Here is an 18,604-nt window from a genome sequence, read left to right as displayed (position 1 = left end):
TCTACTGTTTAGCCACATCAGGGGCTCTGCAAACGCAATGTGACGCCCGCAGAGCATTCCATCAAAGTCTGCATTCCAAAACGTCACTACTTCACTTCCGAGCCCCAGCATGTGCCTAAACAGTGGTTTACCCCCACATATGGGGTATCAGCGTACTCAGGAGAAACTGGACAACAACTTTTGGGGTCAAATTTCTCCTGTTACCCTTGGGAAAATAAAAAATTGCGGGCTAAAAAATCATTTTTGAGAAAAGAAATTTTTTATTTTATTTTCATGGCTCTGCGTTATAAACTTCTGTGAAGCACTTGGAGGTTCAAAGTCCTCACCACACATCTAGATTAGTTCCTTTAGGGGTCTAGTTTCCAAAATGGGGTCATTTGTGGGGGATCTCCAATGTTTAGGCACACAGGGGCTCTCCAAACGCGACATGGTGTCCGCTAATGATTGGAGCTAATTTTCCATTTAAAAAGCCAAATGGCGTGCCTTCCCTTCTGAGCCCTGCCGTGCGCCCAAACAGTGGTTTACATCCACATATGGGGTATCTGCGTACTCAGGACAAACTTGAAAACAACATTTGTGGTCCAATTTCTCCTATTGCCATTGGCAAAATAGGAAATTCCAGGCTAAAAAATCATTTTTGAGAAAAGAAAAATTATTTTTTATTTTCATGGCTCTGCATTATAAACTTCTGTGAAGCACCTGGGGGTTTAAAGTGCTCAGTATGCATCTAGATAAGTTCCTTGGGGGGTCTAGTTTCCAAAATGGGGTCACTTGTGGGGTAGCTCCAATGTTTAGGCACACAGGGGCTCTCCAAACGCGACATGGTGTCCGCTAACAATTGGAGCTAATTTTCCATTCAAAAAGTCAAAAGGCGCGCCTTCCCTTCCGAGCCCTGCCATGTGCCCACACAGTGGTTTACCCCCACATATGAGGTATCGGCGTACTCGGGAGAAATTGCTCAACAAATTTTAGGATCCATTTTATCCTATTGCCCATGTGAAAATGAAAAAATTGAGGCGAAAATAAATTTTTTGTGAAAAAAAAGTACTTTTTCATTTTTACGGATCAATTTGTGAAGCACCTGGGGGTTTAAAGGGCTCACTATGCATCTAGATAAGTTTATTGGGGCGTCTAGTTTCCAAAATGGGGTCACTTGTGGGGGAGCTCCAATGTTTAGGCACACAGGGTCTCTCCAAACGCGACATGGTGTCCGCTAACGATGGAGATAATTTTTCATTCAAAAAGTCAAATGGCGCTCCTTCCCTTCCGAGCCTTACCATGTGCCCAAACAGTGGTTTACCTCCACATGTGAGGTATCGGTGTACTCAGGAGAAATTGCCCAACAAATTTTAGGATCCATTTTATCCTGTTGTCCATGTGAAAATGAAAAAATTGAGGCTAAAAGAATTTTTTTGTGAAAAAAAAGTACTTTTTCATTTTTACGGATCAATTTGTGAAGCACCTGGGGGTTTAAAGGGCTCACTATGCATCTAGATAAGTTCCTTGGGGCGTCTAGTTTCCAAAATGGGGTCACTTGTGGGGGAGCTCCAATTTTTAGGCACACGGGGGCTCTCCAAACGTGACATGGTGTCCGCTAAAGAGTGCAGCCAATTTTTCATTCAAAAAGTCAAATGGCGCTCCTTCCCTTCCAAGCCCTGCCGTGCGCCCAAACAGTGGTTTACCCCCACATATGAGGTATCAGCGTACTCACAAATTGGACAACAACTTTCGTTGTTCAGTTTCTCCTTTTACCATTGGGAAAATAAAAAAATTGTTGCTGAAAAATCATTTTTGTGACTAAAAAGTTAAATGTTCATTTTTACCTTCCATGTTGCTTCTGCTGCTGTGAAGCACCTGAAGGGTTAATAAACTTCTTGAATGTGGTTTTGTGCACCTTGAGGGGTGCAGTTTTTAGAATGGTGTCACTTTTGGGTATTTTCAGCCATATAGACCCCTCAAACTGACTTCAAAATGTGAGGTGGTCCCTAAAAAAAATGGTTTTGTAAATTTCGTTGTAAAAATGAGAAATCGCTGGTCAAATTTTAACCCTTATAACTTCCTAGCAAAAAAAAATTTGTTTCCAAAATTATGCTAATGTAAAGTAGACGTGTGGGAAATGTTATTTATTAACTATTTTGTGTCACATAACTCTCTGGTTTAACAGAATAAAAATTCAAAATGTGAAAATTGCGAAATTTTCAAAATTTTCGCCAAATTTCCGTTTTTATCACAAATAAACACAGAATTTATTGACCTAAATTTACCACTAACACGAAGCCCAATATGTCACGAAAAAACAATCTCAGAACCGCTAGGATCCATTGAAGCGTTCCTGAGTTATTACCTCATAATGGGACACTGGTCAGAATTGCTAAAAACGGCAAGGTCTTTAAGGTCAAAATAGGCTGGGTCATGAAGGAGTTAAAGCACAAAAGAAATGCAGATTGTGGCTTCTATATACAGGAAAAGCCCAGAATGTGCTGCCAGGTCTGTGAGATCTGAGGGTGGAGACCATGACCAATGCTTAACTCCTGATTGTCCTCTCCGTACAGAACTAGTAAGTAGCGAGGACTTTGCACCATGTTAGCGAATAGAAAATAATATAACTGAGAGTCCTCGGTGCTCGATCCCTTTTCATGGCAAAGATGGCAACCAATAGCAAGTTCTGTCCTCAGTAACTATACGGTGAGAGATACAATAGAGGAGACATTCTAGATCTAGAATTTGAATCTTTCAGAAGGTGGAATTCCCTTATCAACCCCGTGACCCGATGATCCACCGATGTGCAGAACTTTCCCAAATATAAAATCGCCAGAGCCATTAAACAACCAATATCCAGAAGGACCAGGTCCATCTCGGAAGCACACGAGGATGGAGAACTCCTCAGCTTCCATTGTTCTGTCCTATCATCTGAAGCATATGTAAAAAGACATAAATAGAACATAATAAAAATACTCTTTATTAAAGGTTTAAAGTTAAAATACAGACAATGCTTAGTGCTAATAAGATGCATAGTGGAGAGCCGAAGAGAAAGTGAGTGGCACCGCCAGGAGGTCGGCAGGGATGCAAATAAGTCCCAATGTCATGATCCAGGTCGGGGTTTGCGTTCTACTTTTCTTTCCCTGGTCATGTGGGGGTTAACCTTCTCGGCCTCTCTCTGGTGTATGGGTGGCTATTTCTCTGCGCGATCGCAGGTAACTCGTGTCAGTGATAATTCCGGTCCTCGGCTAGAGCAGCTGACCTAGTTTCCCTGAGTGTCCTTTGCTCCCTGACTTCCTGTGTTCGTATTCACTTCGTTCGCTATCCCCGACTTAGTGTGTTCCCTCGTGCTTACTCCGCAGTGTATGACCCGGCTTGATCTCTGACTTGCCCTTCCGCCTTCCGTTTCTGTGTTCTCCGATACTGACTGGCTACGACCTTTAGGCTTGTTTCTGTGTTCTCGTCTCACCCCTTGGATATCGCGCTCGCTCCCAACCGGCTCTGACCTTTTGGCTTGCTTCTGACCCTGCTCCAGTCTTCCGCTCTGGTACCTCACTCCCAGATGTTACCGACTCGGCGCGATAGACTACTCTACTGACACTTTGCGGGTTGTGATGAGCGAGTATACTCGTTGTTCGTATTTTCCCGAGCACGCTCGGGTGGTCTCCGAGTATTCGTGACTGCTCAGAGATTTCATTTTCCTTGCCGCAGCTGCATGATTTGGGGCTACTAGACAGCTTGATTGCATGTGGGGATTCACTAGCAACCAGGCAACCCCCACATGTACTCAGGCTGGCTAGTAGCTGTAAATCATTTATACATATTAGTCCAATTTATTTAGCAGAACACATTGAGCACAATGATAAACACACAGGGCCTGCCAGATGATGTAACCAGACCACAAACAATGTATAGTTCAAAATATATATTTTATTTATACAAAAAAGGAATAAAAACATCCATATAATACAATCACCATATGCTGGTCTCGTGTGTGTGCATAGAGGTAATTATGGTCTTCTGTTTTCCATCTTAGCTAGCCGAATATATGGTAGCATTGCCTGCATCTCTAGTCATTAGTGGTATATAGAGGCTTCATTATGGTAGCAAGTCTTGACGTATTATTAGTCCATACAAGCCTTATTGGCTGGCGTTCAAGTAAATTGTGCTAACACATTGATACGCTAATTGACTGAATGTCTTGCTTCAGGCTGACCTAGAGATTTATCATTTAAGCAACAACAACCAGGAATAAGTTATTTATATTTACCATACAGTACCCAAGAGGGGTTGTTGTTTAACTTATATGCACCGCACTTTAAACCAGACATTGGTTTGGAGGTATTTTTTTTTTTCCCACATTTATGTGATTGTATTATATGGATGTTTTTATTCCTTTTTTGTATAAATAAAATATATATTTTGAACTATACATTGTTTGTGGTCTGGTTACATCATCTGGCAGGCCCTGTGTGTTTATTATTAGCTGTAAATCATGCAGCTGTGTCAACAAAAACAAAATCTCCGAGCAGTCACAAATACTCGGAGACCACCCAAGCGTGGTCTCCGTGAGCAATGAGTATACTTGCTCATCACTATTGCGGGGCTTTCCCTTGCGGCTCCACAGGTCTTCTCTCGTGGTGAGCTCCTGCTCCCTCGCTCCATCTATGGTGGTTGGTCCAGGTACTGCGTCCCTAGTGTCACGACACCCAATATTAGTAAATGAATAGCAGTCCAAGAAGTATCTAGTCAATGCAGGATTAAATATTATTAAATATAGGATTAAATATCACCTCCTTGTCTCTCCTGCTCCCCCGTGCCGTCAGCATGTTATCTACCCTGTAAGCGTTCTTAATAAAGGACTTGGACCACGCATCTTCGGTGAGTGCTGCCGCATTCTTTCTTCTATATGGTATGGACTTTTACTTGTCTTCATGCGAGCACCGCTGCTGTGAGGATCAGGCTCTCCTATTTCACCACGAGGCTATTGAAGCTGGTATATACAGCGGCTGTGCAGCTCTGCTTTTCTCTTAGATCGATATTAAATATTAGTATACCCAGAGAATATAGAGGCTACATCAGCCAAAGACTTGTATTACTCTGAGTAGAGTTACAGGTGCATATGATACCAAACAGAACGCTAAAGCCTCGGTACACAGGACTGTTCAATAATACATTACTATCTAAAGAGTACAGACATTCCTTACCTAACCATGCAATGGTGCCACTTCCCCTACGCGCGTTTCGGCAGCGTGCCTTCATCAGGGGTCTGGTGATTGGTGGCAGCAGTCATGTGGATGCGCATTGTAAACAGGTGCTTGGGACGCAGCAGCGCAGAAGATGGGGACGCAACCAAAGAATATGTATTACTCTAAGACGAGAATTTGGATGATTAGGACAAAAAATGAAACAAGGTTAGCAGATCAGTAAAGTGCAATAAGGTTTTGCAATTTATACATCAGTCACTTCTTCAGATATAACAATTATACTCCATGATACACGGCACCAAAGATTTACAATACATACAAGCATCTCTATGCTATTCCTCTGTCCTATGGTACGTCATGGTCAGTCGTTACCCGGTCACTCTGGTGGTAGTGACACACGCTGAATAATGGGACAGTGGGTCTATTTCTGGGTGTTTGGAGCTGAAACAGAGGAAAATAGAATGTTTTTGAGGAGTTTTGAGATTTGGAGATTTTCCACTTAGTTTTTGCTCCTAAAACTCCTCAAAAACCTGAGTGTGCATGTACCCCAAAGAAGGACCTGAAGTGGTTTGAAAAACTCATCACTTTTCACCGATGCACAAACCCTAAATGTTATTTTCATTGTTTCCCATTTCCTGCAGTCATTGTAATTACGGACAGACCCTTTTAAGTTCTTTACAGGAGAAGATAAAGGAAAGGGCATTAAGGAGGATATTCTGTGACAGTCCCTTGTAGGAGGAGATGGGGCTGACGGTGAGAGACGCTCTGGTCTACGCTCTGGAGAATCTGGAGAAGATGGGATTTAAGAAGTTTAGGAAGCAGCTACATGAAATTGAGGTAAAGGAGAATTATAGGAGGATCCCGAGGGGCAAACTGGAGGACAAGGATTGGGCGGATGTCGCTGATCTGATCCGGGAATACTACAAGGATGTTTATGGGGTCGAGGTGACCTTGGAAGTTCTGGACAAGATCAATGAGAAGAAAGTGGCAGAGGAACTGCTGGAGGACTTGAAAAAAGGTAACAGGATGTCTAAAACCTTTACAGAAAACTATCGAAAGCAAGTTTGCAATTTACCGCATATTTAAAAAATAATTAACTTTATTGAGTAGCGCTCATTGTCATGGTTACAGGACACCTCTGCAGTTTATCAGCGGTGGCTGGTGTCCTAGGCGAGCTCAGCATCACTGGATCAGGTCCCCTTCATTGTCCCTTTGCTTCTGTGAGAGCTTTGGCCCATGCTGCTGCTCCGAACTGTCAATCATCAGGAGGGCACTGCCCCCTAAAACCAGGAAGCAGGAGGTGGTCGAGAAGAGCTCCACCTCCCGAGATGCTGAGATTGCCGGGGGAGTCAGCAGGGTCTATGAAATTTGCCAACTCTTTTGGGAGCCGCCTAGATTTACTGGGAGCATAGTGGATGGGTGACTGGCTTGGGGTTGGCTTAGCCGGCTAGGCTCCTTGGTGAGCTGACGTTCTCTCGGGTTGAACACAAGCCTGAAGCTGCTCAACCAGGACCAGAGGAGATGTTCAGATTGGGGCGCCTTCCTTATTATAAGCAATCGCATTGATTCTTATTTTATGAATATGATTGTTTCTTCAGGTCATTTAGTGTCAGTCCAATATTTTTTAACCTTTTCATGTATTTCTGTGCAGTGAACCGGTTTGTAAGGCTGAATCAACTGGAGGAATCGAAATGTTTAGCCCCTGAAGGTAAGAAAAAATCAGGAGGAGCTTTCCTTTGTTTCATTCTCGGATACAGAACCCCATCCTGTAATAATACTCGCTCCAGGTTTCTGTCTGTGGAGCTTATCTGCATAGGCCGCCAGTAGACAAGCTGACCGACCATCACATGTTGCGTTTTATTTTTTCGGCATTCGTACTCATGACAAAAACATTGCAATTTTACCACGATGACGGCAAGAATACACCATGGTGGCTGCCATGCGTGAAGGCAACCTAAAGACTCACACAGTATGGAGAGGGTCACGCTGGGGCGGCACAGAGGAACTTTGCTTTCACTGCCGAATGATTGAGCATTGTGTAGATAAAATAATTGAAGTTATTTGTTAAAAAAAAAAAATATTTGCGAATATTTTGTGTTTTATTTTTCAGCCAGACCAATGATGCTACACCTGAGCGACACGGGCGAGATGGTCTGCAGCGTCACGCTGGAGACATTTTATCCCGGATATCTCCATATAGAATGGACATGTGGAAAAGAGAAGTCGGGAGAAGTCTCCTCATCACTGGAGCGCTACGCAGAAAGCCTCGATCACAGGTCGTTCTCCGTGTGCAGCGAAGTCAGAATTTCACAGGATTCCATCAGATCTCCAGAATCCACGGTCCACGTCAGCTGGGAACATGAATATACAAATACCAAGGGGCAGCAGACGTTCTCCATCACCGATCACAGTAAGAAAAACCCACCCAGAAAGGAAAGATTCGGGAAGCTGAGGTTTAAGGGGGTGGTCCGGTCACATAAGAAAGGTAATATCAGGTTGGTGAGGGTCCGACGCTCAGCACCCCCCACTGATCAACTGTTATCTTCACTGATTGTGTAGTGGAAGCTGCCGGGTGCTGCAGAGCAGCTCCTACATTTTTACCTATTCTTTTGAATAGAAGCTGTTCTGCAGCCCCCTGCAGCTTCCACTACACAATCAGTGGAGATACGCAGTGCAATGTGTTTACATCCAAACACTGTTGGAGCTTGTAACAATTGAAAGGTGGGGGTCACCAATCTGATATTCTGACTGTACAACCCCTTTGATTGTGCTGAGGGAATCTGTCAGCAGGTTTTGCTATATAATTAGATAGGAGAATGATGTAGGGGAAGAGACCCTGACTCCAGCAATGTATTACTTACTGGGCAGCTTGGTGCAGTTTTGATAGAATCCCTGTTTTCTCTGTTGTAAATGTAGCAATGGTCAGAATGCTGAGCTCTGTATAACCCCGCCCACACCCCTGATTGGCCACTTCCTGTGTACTCTGTGCATAGGCAGGAAGCTGTCAATCAGAGGAGTGTGGCGGGGTTACACAGCTTAGCTGGACTTTCTTGCAAGAGATATCTAGTTCTGTAGTGATAATCTCCTACTGATAAAACACTGATTGTTTTAAAACTGCAGCACACAGCCCAGTAGGTGAATCATGGCAGAAATCAGGGTCTGTGCTCCTACCTCATGCTGCTCTATTAAATAGCAAAAACTTGCTGACAGATTCCCTCTAGATTTTCCTAGTGTTACCAGATTTTACATTCTCTCTCCTGCAGATTTTCTCTGGAGGCCGGTCATGGATGAGATACAGACGCCATCGTGTATGTATCACGACAATCCCGTAGTATTTAATTGTCACATATCAGGATATTATCCGGACAACGTCACGGTGAAGTGGTTCAGGAGGAATAAAAAGTCTCTGGAGTTATGTGAAGATTCTGATAATATTTCAGTTCCTAAAATCAGATCGAATAGAAATCCAGACAACACCTACAGCTGTACAGCGAAGCTAACGATGACACCGTCCGTGGACAACCACCTCGGGGCAGAGTACGTCTGCCAGGTGGAACATCCTTCTCTGGAGAAAGCAATCAAGAGAAGCACGAGAGGAATGGAAATCCTGGGTGAGGTTATACCTGATGATGATAGGAAGGTGATCAGATGTCCTCAGGGTCTGAGCAAGGACCACGATGCACAGACAGTCCAGGGGTCTACTGACCAGAGTTGCACATACAGACAGTCCAGGGGTCTACCGACCAGAGTTGCACATACAGACAGTCCAAGGGTCTACCGACCAGAGTTACACAGACAGTCCAGGGCTCTACCGACCAGAGTTGCACATACAGACAGTCCAGGGGTCTACCGACCAGAGTTACACAGACAGTCCAGGGCTCTACAGACCAGAGTTGTACAGACAGTCCAGGGCTCTACTGACCAGAGTTACACAGACAGTCCAGGGGTCTACTGACCAGAGTTGCACAGACAGTCCAGGGCTCTACCGAGCAGAGTTGCACAGACAGTCCAGGGGTCTACCGAGCAGAGTTACACAGACAGTCCAGGGGTCTACCGACCAGAGTTGCACAGACAGTCCAGGGGTCTACTGACCAGAGTTGCACAGACAGTCCAGGGGTCTACTGACCAGAGTTGCACAGACAGTCCAGGGGTCTACCGACCAGAGTTGCACAGACAGTCCAGGGGTCTACCGACCAGAGTTGCACAGACAGTCCAGGGGTCTACCGACCAGAGTTGCACAGACAGTCCAGGGGTCTACTGACCAGAGTTACACACACAGTCCAGGGGTCTACCGACCAGAGTTGCACAGACAGTCCAGGGGTCTACCGACCAGAGTTGCACAGACAGTCCAGGGCTCTACCGAGCAGAGTTACACAGACAGTCCAGGGCTCTACCGAGCAGAGTTGCACATACAGACAGTCCAGGGGTCTACCGACCAGAGTTGCACATACAGACAGTCCAGGGGTCTACTGACCAGAGTTGCACAGACAGTCCAGGGGTCTACTGACCAGAGTTACACAGACAGTCCAGGGGTCTACTGACCAGAGTTGTACAGACAGTCCAGGGCTCTACTGACCAGAGTTGCACATACAGAGCAGGGGTCTACTGACCAGAGTTGCACAGACAGTCCAGGGCTCTACTGACCAGAGTTGCACATACAGAGCAGGGGTCTACTGACCAGAGTTGTACAGACAGTCCAGGGCTCTACTGACCAGAGTTGCACAGACAGTCCAGGGGTCTCCTTACCAGAGTTGTACAGACAGTCCAGGGCTCTTCCGACCAGAGTTGCACATACAGACCAGGGGTCTACTGACCAGAGTTGCACAGACAGTCCAGGGGTCTACTGACCAGAGTTACACAGACAGTCCAGGGGTCTACTGACCAGAGTTGTACAGACAGTCCAGGGCTCTACTGACCAGAGTTGCACATACAGACCAGGGGTCTACTGACCAGAGTTGCACAGACAGTCCAGGGCTCTACTGACCAGAGTTGCACACAGTCCAGGGGTCTACTGACCAGAGTTGTACAGACAGTCCAGGGCTCTACTGACCAGAGTTGCACAGACAGTATAGGGGTCTACTTACCAGAGTTGTACAGACAGTCCAGGGCTCTTCCGACCAGAGTTGCACATACAGACCAGGGGTCTACTGACCAGAGTTGCACAGACAGTCCAGGGCTCTACTGACCAGAGTTACACAGACAGTCCAGGGGTCTACCGACCAGAGTTGCACAGACAGTCCAGGGCTCTACCGAGCAGAGTTACACAGACAGTCCAGGGCTCTACCGAGCAGAGTTACACATACAGACAGTCCAGGGGTCTACCGACCAGAGTTGCACAGACAGTCCAGGGCTCTACCGAGCAGAGTTACACAGACAGTCCAGGGCTCTACCGAGCAGAGTTGCACAGACAGTCCAGGGCTCTACCGAGCAGAGTTACACATACAGACAGTCCAGGGGTCTACCGACCAGAGTTGTACAGACAGTCCAGGGCTCTACTGACCAGAGTTGCACATACAGACCAGGGGTCTACTGACCAGAGTTGCACAGACAGTCCAGGGCTCTACTGACCAGAGTTGCACACAGTCCAGGGGTCTACTGACCAGAGTTGTACAGACAGTCCAGGGCTCTACTGACCAGAGTTGCACAGACAGTATAGGGGTCTACTTACCAGAGTTGTACAGACAGTCCAGGGCTCTTCCGACCAGAGTTGCACATACAGACCAGGGGTCTACTGACCAGAGTTGCACAGACAGTCCAGGGCTCTACTGACCAGAGTTACACAGACAGTCCAGGGGTCTACCGAGCAGAGTTGCACAGACAGTCCAGGGCTCTACCGAGCAGAGTTACACATACAGACAGTCCAGGGGTCTACCGACCAGAGTTGTACAGACAGTCCAGGGCTCTACTGACCAGAGTTGCACATACAGACCAGGGGTCTACTGACCAGAGTTGCACAGACAGTCCAGGGCTCTACTGACCAGAGTTGCACACAGTCCAGGGGTCTACTGACCAGAGTTGTACAGACAGTCCAGGGCTCTACTGACCAGAGTTGCACAGACAGTATAGGGGTCTACTTACCAGAGTTGTACAGACAGTCCAGGGCTCTTCCGACCAGAGTTGCACATACAGACCAGGGGTCTACTGACCAGAGTTGCACAGACAGTCCAGGGCTCTACTGACCAGAGTTACACAGACAGTCCAGGGGTCTACCGACCAGAGTTGCACAGACAGTCCAGGGCTCTACCGAGCAGAGTTACACAGACAGTCCAGGGCTCTACCGAGCAGAGTTACACATACAGACAGTCCAGGGGTCTACCGACCAGAGTTGCACAGACAGTCCAGGGCTCTACCGAGCAGAGTTACACAGACAGTCCAGGGCTCTACCGAGCAGAGTTGCACAGACAGTCCAGGGCTCTACCGAGCAGAGTTACACATACAGACAGTCCAGGGGTCTACCGACCAGAGTTGCACAGACAGTCCAGGGCTCTACCGAGCAGAGTTACACAGACAGTCCAGGGCTCTACCGAGCAGAGTTGCACATACAGACAGTCCAGGGGTCTACCGACCAGAGTTGCACATACAGACAGTCCAGGGGTCTACTGACCAGAGTTGCACAGACAGTCCAGGGCTCTACTGACCAGAGTTGCACAGATAGACCAGGGGTCTAATGACCAGAGTTGCACAGACAGTCCAGGGGTCTTCTGACCAGAGTTGCACAGACAGTCCAGGGGTCTTCTGACCAGAGTTGCACAGACAGTCCAGGGGTCTACTGACCAGTTACACAGACAGTCCAGGGGTCTACCGACCAGAGTTGCACAGACAGTCCAGGGGTCTACTGACCACAGCTGTATTCGGGTCTAAAACTCACCAACTATTCTTGACAAGACCCTCCATTGCTGCAGGTCCACGAGATGACCACGCTTCCTTGGACAGGAATTATGAATTGTTTTGCCTTAATTTTCATAATTGTCCTATTATCTTCCTTTGCAGCAAGACCTCAGTTGGAGTCCATCACCAAGGTCCTGGAAGATAACATGTTGGTGCAGTTTTCCATGCACCTTACAAAGTTTTACCCCAAAGACATCAAGGTGAAGTGGCATCGGGGGGAGACACAACCCAGAAAAGGAGTGCAGCAGATGACACTACACACGGAAACGCTCGCTGAACGTGAAGATTCCTTGTACGATGTCACCAGCAACTGTAGCATTTCGGGATGTAATTTTGGAAATCCCGAGTATAAAATATACGTGACCTGGCAGCACGAATCTATGGATGGACCCGAGACCAGGGCACTGTCTGCGAGAGGTGAGACCCTGGCACCAGAATACCTTGTGTTATCATTCTGCGAAACTCCAATCTCCCCGCACCCCCTGCTCGATCATCGTCTGCACGGTTTGCCTTTGTGATTCGGGCGACGGCTTTACACCAGACGCTGTAAAGTCATGTGATGGCAGAAAAAAATGAAAACACCAGAATGGCAGACATTTGGTTCTCCATACCTCCCTAAATAATTTGCCATAGAAACGTCGTGTCTACCCCCCAAAAAATGAAAATATCAGCTTGCGATGGAAAAAACAAGCCGAGCTCCATTGATGAGAAAAATCAGAATGTTACTGGTTACAGAAAATGGCGACACAATCCAATTTTTCTTTTTTTTTCACAAAATTCCGTTTTCATTTCTTTTTTACCACCTAAGCAAATGAAAATATATATATATATCCACGTTCAGTATGACCGTAATCCTACTGACCAGGAAAATTGTGTTGCGATGCAATTATTACCGCACAATGAATTCCGTAAAAACACCCCCCAAAAAAATGGCGGAATCACATTTTTTGGGGAGGGTTTTGCAGTATGAATTGTTAAATCTGGGCTCCTTGAAAAAATAACAATTAATTTTTGTGTTCTAAAATATACTGTGAGGGCATCATACCGTATGTGACGGACACTGTGAGGGCATCATACTGTATGAGATGGACACTGTGAGGGCATCATACTGTATGTGATGGACACTGTGAGGGCATCATACTGTATGAGATGGACACTGTGAGGGCATCATACTGTATGAGATGGACACTGTGAGGGCATCATACTGTATGTGATGAACACTGAGGGCATCATACTGTATGTAATGGACACTGAGGGCATCATACTGTATGTGATGGACACTGTGAGGGCATCATACTGTATGAGACGGACACTGTGAGGGCATCATACTGTATGTGATGGACACTGTGAGGGCATCATACCGTATGTGATGGACACTGTGAGGGCATCATACCGTATGAGATGGACACTGTGAGGGCATCATACTGTATGAGATGGACACTGTGAGGGCATCATACTGTATGAGATGGACACTGTGAGGGCATCATACTGTATGTGATGGACACTGTGAGGGCATCATACTGTATGTGATGGACACTGTGAGGGCATCATACTGTATGTGATGGACACTGTGAGGGCATCATACTGTATGTGATGGACACTGTGAGGGCATCATACTGTATGAGATGGACACTGTGAGGGCATCATACTGTATGTGATGGACACTGTGAGGGCATCATACTGTATGTGATGGACACTGAGGGCATCATACTGTATGAGATGGACACTGTGAGGGCATCATACTGTATGTGATGGACACTGTGAGGGCATCATACTGTATGTGATGGACACTGTGAGGGCATCATACTGTATGAGATGGACACTGTGAGGGCATCATACTGTATGTGATGGACACTGTGAGGGCATCATACTGTATGTGATGGACACTGTGAGGGCATCATACTGTATGAGACGGACACTGTGAGGGCATCATACTGTATGTGACGGACACTGTGAGGGCATCATACTGTATAAGATGGACACTGTGAGGGCATCATACTGTACGAGACGGACACTGTGAGAGCATCATACTGTATGAGACGGACACTGTGAGGGCATCATACTGTATGTGACGGACACTGAGGGCATCATACTGTATGTGACAGACACTGTGAGGGCATCATACTGTATGTGACAGACACTGTGAGGGCATCATACTGTATGAGATGGACACTGAGAGGGCATCATACTGTATGTGATGAACACTGAGGGCATCATACTGTATAAGATGGACACTGTGAGGGCATCATACCGTATGTGATGGACACTGTGAGGGCATCATACCGTATGAGATGGACACTGTGAGGGCATCATACTGTATGAGATGGACACTGTGAGGGCATCATACTGTATGAGATGGACACTGTGAGGGCATCATACTGTATGAGACGGACACTGTGAGGGCATCATACTGTATGAGACGGACACTGTGAGGGCATCATACTGTATGAGACGGACACTAAGGGGGATTGTACTGTATAGGGAGCACTATGGGGGCCATGACGGGGGATTATACAATGTCAGCATACTAATAGACTTCACTAGGAGTAATATATCTGTGTGGACACATATAAAGAATTTAGTGAGTTTAGGATACTGACTTAAATAAACATTATTTTTTCAAAGTTGAGGTATGAGTTACCCAACTTCCTTTTAGAAGCATTTTTATAAAGGAAAATAATTTCAAAATCACTTTAACCCCTTTCTGACCTCGGACGGGATAGTACGTCAGAGGTCAGAACCCCTGCTTTAATGCGGGCTCCGGGGGTGAGTCCGCATCAAAGCCGGCACATGTCAGCTGTTTTGAACAGCTGACATGTGCCCGCAATAGCGGCAGGTGAAATCGCGATTCACCCGCCGCTATTAACTAGTTAAATGCCGCTGTCAAACGCAGACAGCGGCATTTAACTATTTCTTCCGGCCATCGGGCCGGAAATGTGCGCATCACCGACCCCGGTAACATGATCGGGGATCAGCGATGCTTCTGCATTGTAACCATAGAGGTCCTTGAGACCTCTATGGTTACTGATCCCCGATAGCTGTGAGCGCCACCCTGTGGTCGGCGCTCATAGCACACCTGGATTTCAGCTACATAGCAGTGATCTGATGATGCCGATCGAGTTGTGCCAGCTTCTAGCCTCCTATGGAGGCTATTGAAGCATGGCAAACGTTAAAAAAAAGTGAAAAAAAATAAAAGCTTAAATCACCCCCCTTTCGCCGCATTCAAAATAAAACAATAAAAAAATATCAAACCTACACATATTTGGTATTGCCGCGTTCAGAATCGCCCGATCTATCAATAAAAAAAGCATTAACCTGATCGCTAAACGGTGTAGTGAGAAATAAATTTGAAACGCCAGAATTAAGTTTTTTTGGTCACCGCGACATTGAATTAAAATGCAATAACGGGCGATTAAAAGAACGTATCTGCACAAAAGTGGTATCATTAAAAACGTCATCTCGGCACACAAAAAATAAGCCCTCACCTGACCCCAGATCATGAAAACTGGAGACACTATGGGTAACAGAAAATGGCGCAATTTTTTTTTTCTTTTTTTTAGCAAAGTTTGGAATTTTTTTTCACCACTTAGATAAAACGTAACCTAGACATGTTTGGTGTCTACGAACTCGTACTGACCTGGAGAATCATAATGGTAGGTTAGTTTTAGCATTTAGTGAACCTAGCAAAAAAGCCAAACAAAAAACAAATGTGGGTCTTGCAATGTTTCTCATAGTATGTTTTGTTGGTACAGTATTTGTTCCTCATTTTTTTCGGACTCATTTTCAGATAAATTTTGAAGAAATTTCAAAATGTCGTAGTTTGTCTGACCCCTCTGCTTATACATTGCAAAAACGTGACCTGTAAAATCACAAAGTCATAAAATGACGCTGTGCAAACAATGAGGAGTTTTATCTTTAACTGTAATGTTTGCTACTGAGTGCGGCCAAAGATCACTAGTAGAGCCAAGGATCAAACATGTTCAGACAAAACAAAATGCTGAATTCTCCCTGATATGCAATGACACAATTGTATTCTACAACTAGGGAGAAGCACTGTGATTTTCTGTACTCTGGAATATTAGCTGCATTGCCTACTACTACCTTTTTTTCATGTTTTTCAGTACATTTTAAGATAACACTAAAGGGAATCTATCAGCAGTTTGCTATGTAATCTGACGGCAGCATCATGTACGGATAGAGACCCTGATTCCAGCAATATGTAGTTTTCTGGGTGCCGCAGTTGTGATGGAATCACAATTTTCTCTGCTGTCGATCTATCAGAGCTCAAATGCTGAACTCTGTAAAACCCCGCCCACACCACTCATTGGCTGCTTTTCGTGTACACTGTATACTAACAGAAAGCTACCAATCAGTGCTGAGGGCGGGGTTGGACCAGGAAGCACGAGGCAGCTAGTCCTGCAGTGATAGTCACCTGCTGATAAAACACTGATTGTATTGAAACAGCCCAGTAAGTGACACATCGCTGGAATCAGTATCTTGTCCCCTAAATTTTTCTGCTCTCAGATTATATAGCAAAAATCTGGTGATGAATTCCTTTTAATACTGACATTCAAAACCGCAAATTGTCCTACAAAAAAAAGAAGCTCTTGTTGGCTGAAAAATACAAAAAATGTATGGTGTTTTAAGAACAAAAATTAAAATAAAAAAGCTAGATAATGAAGAAGTAAATGAAGATAAGACGGCGCCTCTAACCACCAAGCCAGGCCCAATTAATAGAGGGACATCCTACTTGCTAACTTTAGCCAGTTCATATTTGTGGCCCTCACGCCCAATATCTAGCTTATATGGGCATCAGAAGAGGGGTAAGTGGCGCCTGCAAAAATCTTTACAGCTAGAAATGGAGATCTTTTATTCTGGAGCTTTCACTGTGAACGCTAATGTTCAGCTGCACCGATGTGTCAGGGAAAAGCTCGGCCATGACCGCTCTTTATTCTCCACCTCCCCGCTTCTTCTCACCGTCCGTTATCATGGAGGCAAATGAGGGCGAGCAGATGACAACCCGACTTACGGGAAATGTTCTGTACCCGAGGAGGATGGCGCGGTATGTAACCTCCCAGCTAACAGTCCCGATGTTCCTCTCCACAGATCTGCCCTGGATCCCGGACGTAGAAGACATATTTGTCCTCAGGTTGGAAGATGGTTACAGAACCATGATGATGTGCCGAATCACCGACTATTACCCAAATTCGGTGACCGTGACTTGGTATAAAAAGGAGAATGGAAACGTGTCGTCCATACAGGAGTCCGATGACATTAAACTTGTGATAGAGCCTCATAACAGGAGGAAAAACAAGACCTATGGGTGTACGGCGGTTTTACATTTTACTCCAGATTCTACAAGGGACCAAGGCTCAGAAATGATCTGCAAGGTGGATCATCCCAGCCTGGAGCACCCGATCGAGAAGAGTACGGGGCCTCTGCGGATATTAAAGGCTGGAGAAGAGGAGTGATTAGACCCTGGACCCCACTGGTCTGCAGTGAAGCACGCTCACACATTGTCCTCCAGACCTAAGTAGTGATGGTCACAGCTCACCTCCTCCCCCTCTCTGCACAGTCCGCACAGCCTGCCCACAAGTCAATGGTCATTTCCAGTCTGTTCTAGAGATGAGCGAATAAACTAGAAAGGCTTTGGCCCTGAGGTCACGTCAGTAGTCTGTGAACCCTGTGAACCGCCTCCTACAAGCTCCTTTTTTTGGTTAGTTGGCCTGGTGACATGTCCTATGTGATAATATTGTGTAAGGCCCGCTAATCAGAAGAGGAGGCAGGAGAAGGGCCACAGGATATGGACCTGGCTCCAGCCAATCGATACGTCCATCTCATTGGACTACATCTCTGAATGCTGATAACAGAAAGGTCAGCCAAGATGGCCGCCGTATAGTCATGTGCAGTGGTGGACTGTTTATGTATATGGTAGAGATGAGCGGACCGATCGGCAGGACTCCCGTCCAGGTCAGTGTTAGAATGGATCAATGACTATGTAATATTTCAATGACACCTATGTCGTAACCTATCTATATATTATATACAAATAAAAATGTAAATGGCCGTTTGGTCCAAATCTTAAATCTCCGAAAGTTCTTCACCGACGGCGTTTAAATTTTGACACAAAGTTGCTTTTGAATACGAGTACATTTTTATAGGCCTATGATATAGATGGCGCACCTGTGACAGGTAAAAACGGTTGTTTTTTTTTTTGAACAGCGCCATCTGTTGGAAGTAAAAGTAACAACATTGTTTATGCTGAGTAGTGTCATCATAAACAAATAGTGATCATTTATTGTTTAATTAGTTATTGTTTATGCAGGTATCATCAATACTTAACCGAGAAAATAAATTTCAGATTTTTTGACCGGCGAAATAAAATTTGGGACAAAGGGGTTGAATTGAATTTTCACTTAATTTCGATTTCGTGTGACATTGCTTTGGAATTGAGCGGTGTCGTTTACCATAGCGTTCATTTTGTGAGTAAAGTTTTTTTTTCTTCATTTTTTTTTTTAATTGGCGTGCCG

At 45.5% G+C, this 18,604-nt stretch overlaps 1 protein-coding gene across 10 annotated transcripts in view; it reads left to right on the top strand.

Moving 5' to 3' along the window:
- LOC138645498 (uncharacterized) overlaps positions 1–18,575 on the top strand; it is a 33,715-nt gene extending 15,140 nt beyond the window's left edge. For 3 of the 10 annotated variants that reach the window (XM_069734870.1, XM_069734871.1, XM_069734872.1), the window contains exons 2-7: positions 5,912–6,204; positions 6,838–6,894; positions 7,297–7,596; positions 8,450–8,797; positions 12,177–12,491; positions 17,181–18,191. In XM_069734870.1, coding sequence (XP_069590971.1) covers positions 5,928–6,204; positions 6,838–6,894; positions 7,297–7,596; positions 8,450–8,797; positions 12,177–12,491; positions 17,181–17,545 — 1,662 coding nt within the window. In that variant the 5' untranslated portion in view covers positions 5,912–5,927 and the 3' untranslated portion in view covers positions 17,546–18,191. Of the gene's footprint in view, positions 1–5,827; positions 6,205–6,837; positions 6,895–7,296; positions 7,597–8,449; positions 8,798–12,176; positions 12,492–17,180 lie in introns of all 10 variants that reach the window. The other 7 variants (XM_069734864.1, XM_069734865.1, XM_069734866.1 and 4 more) reach the window with 4 other exon arrangements.
- Positions 18,576–18,604: the final 29 nt, after the last annotated feature.

The sequence above is a fragment of the Ranitomeya imitator genome, chromosome 7, assembly GCF_032444005.1.
Source record: "Ranitomeya imitator isolate aRanImi1 chromosome 7, aRanImi1.pri, whole genome shotgun sequence".
Lineage (NCBI taxonomy): Eukaryota > Metazoa > Chordata > Amphibia > Anura > Dendrobatidae > Ranitomeya > Ranitomeya imitator.
The sequence above is the reverse complement of the archived record's forward strand: the minus strand, read 5'-3'. Positions and strand labels throughout refer to the sequence as shown.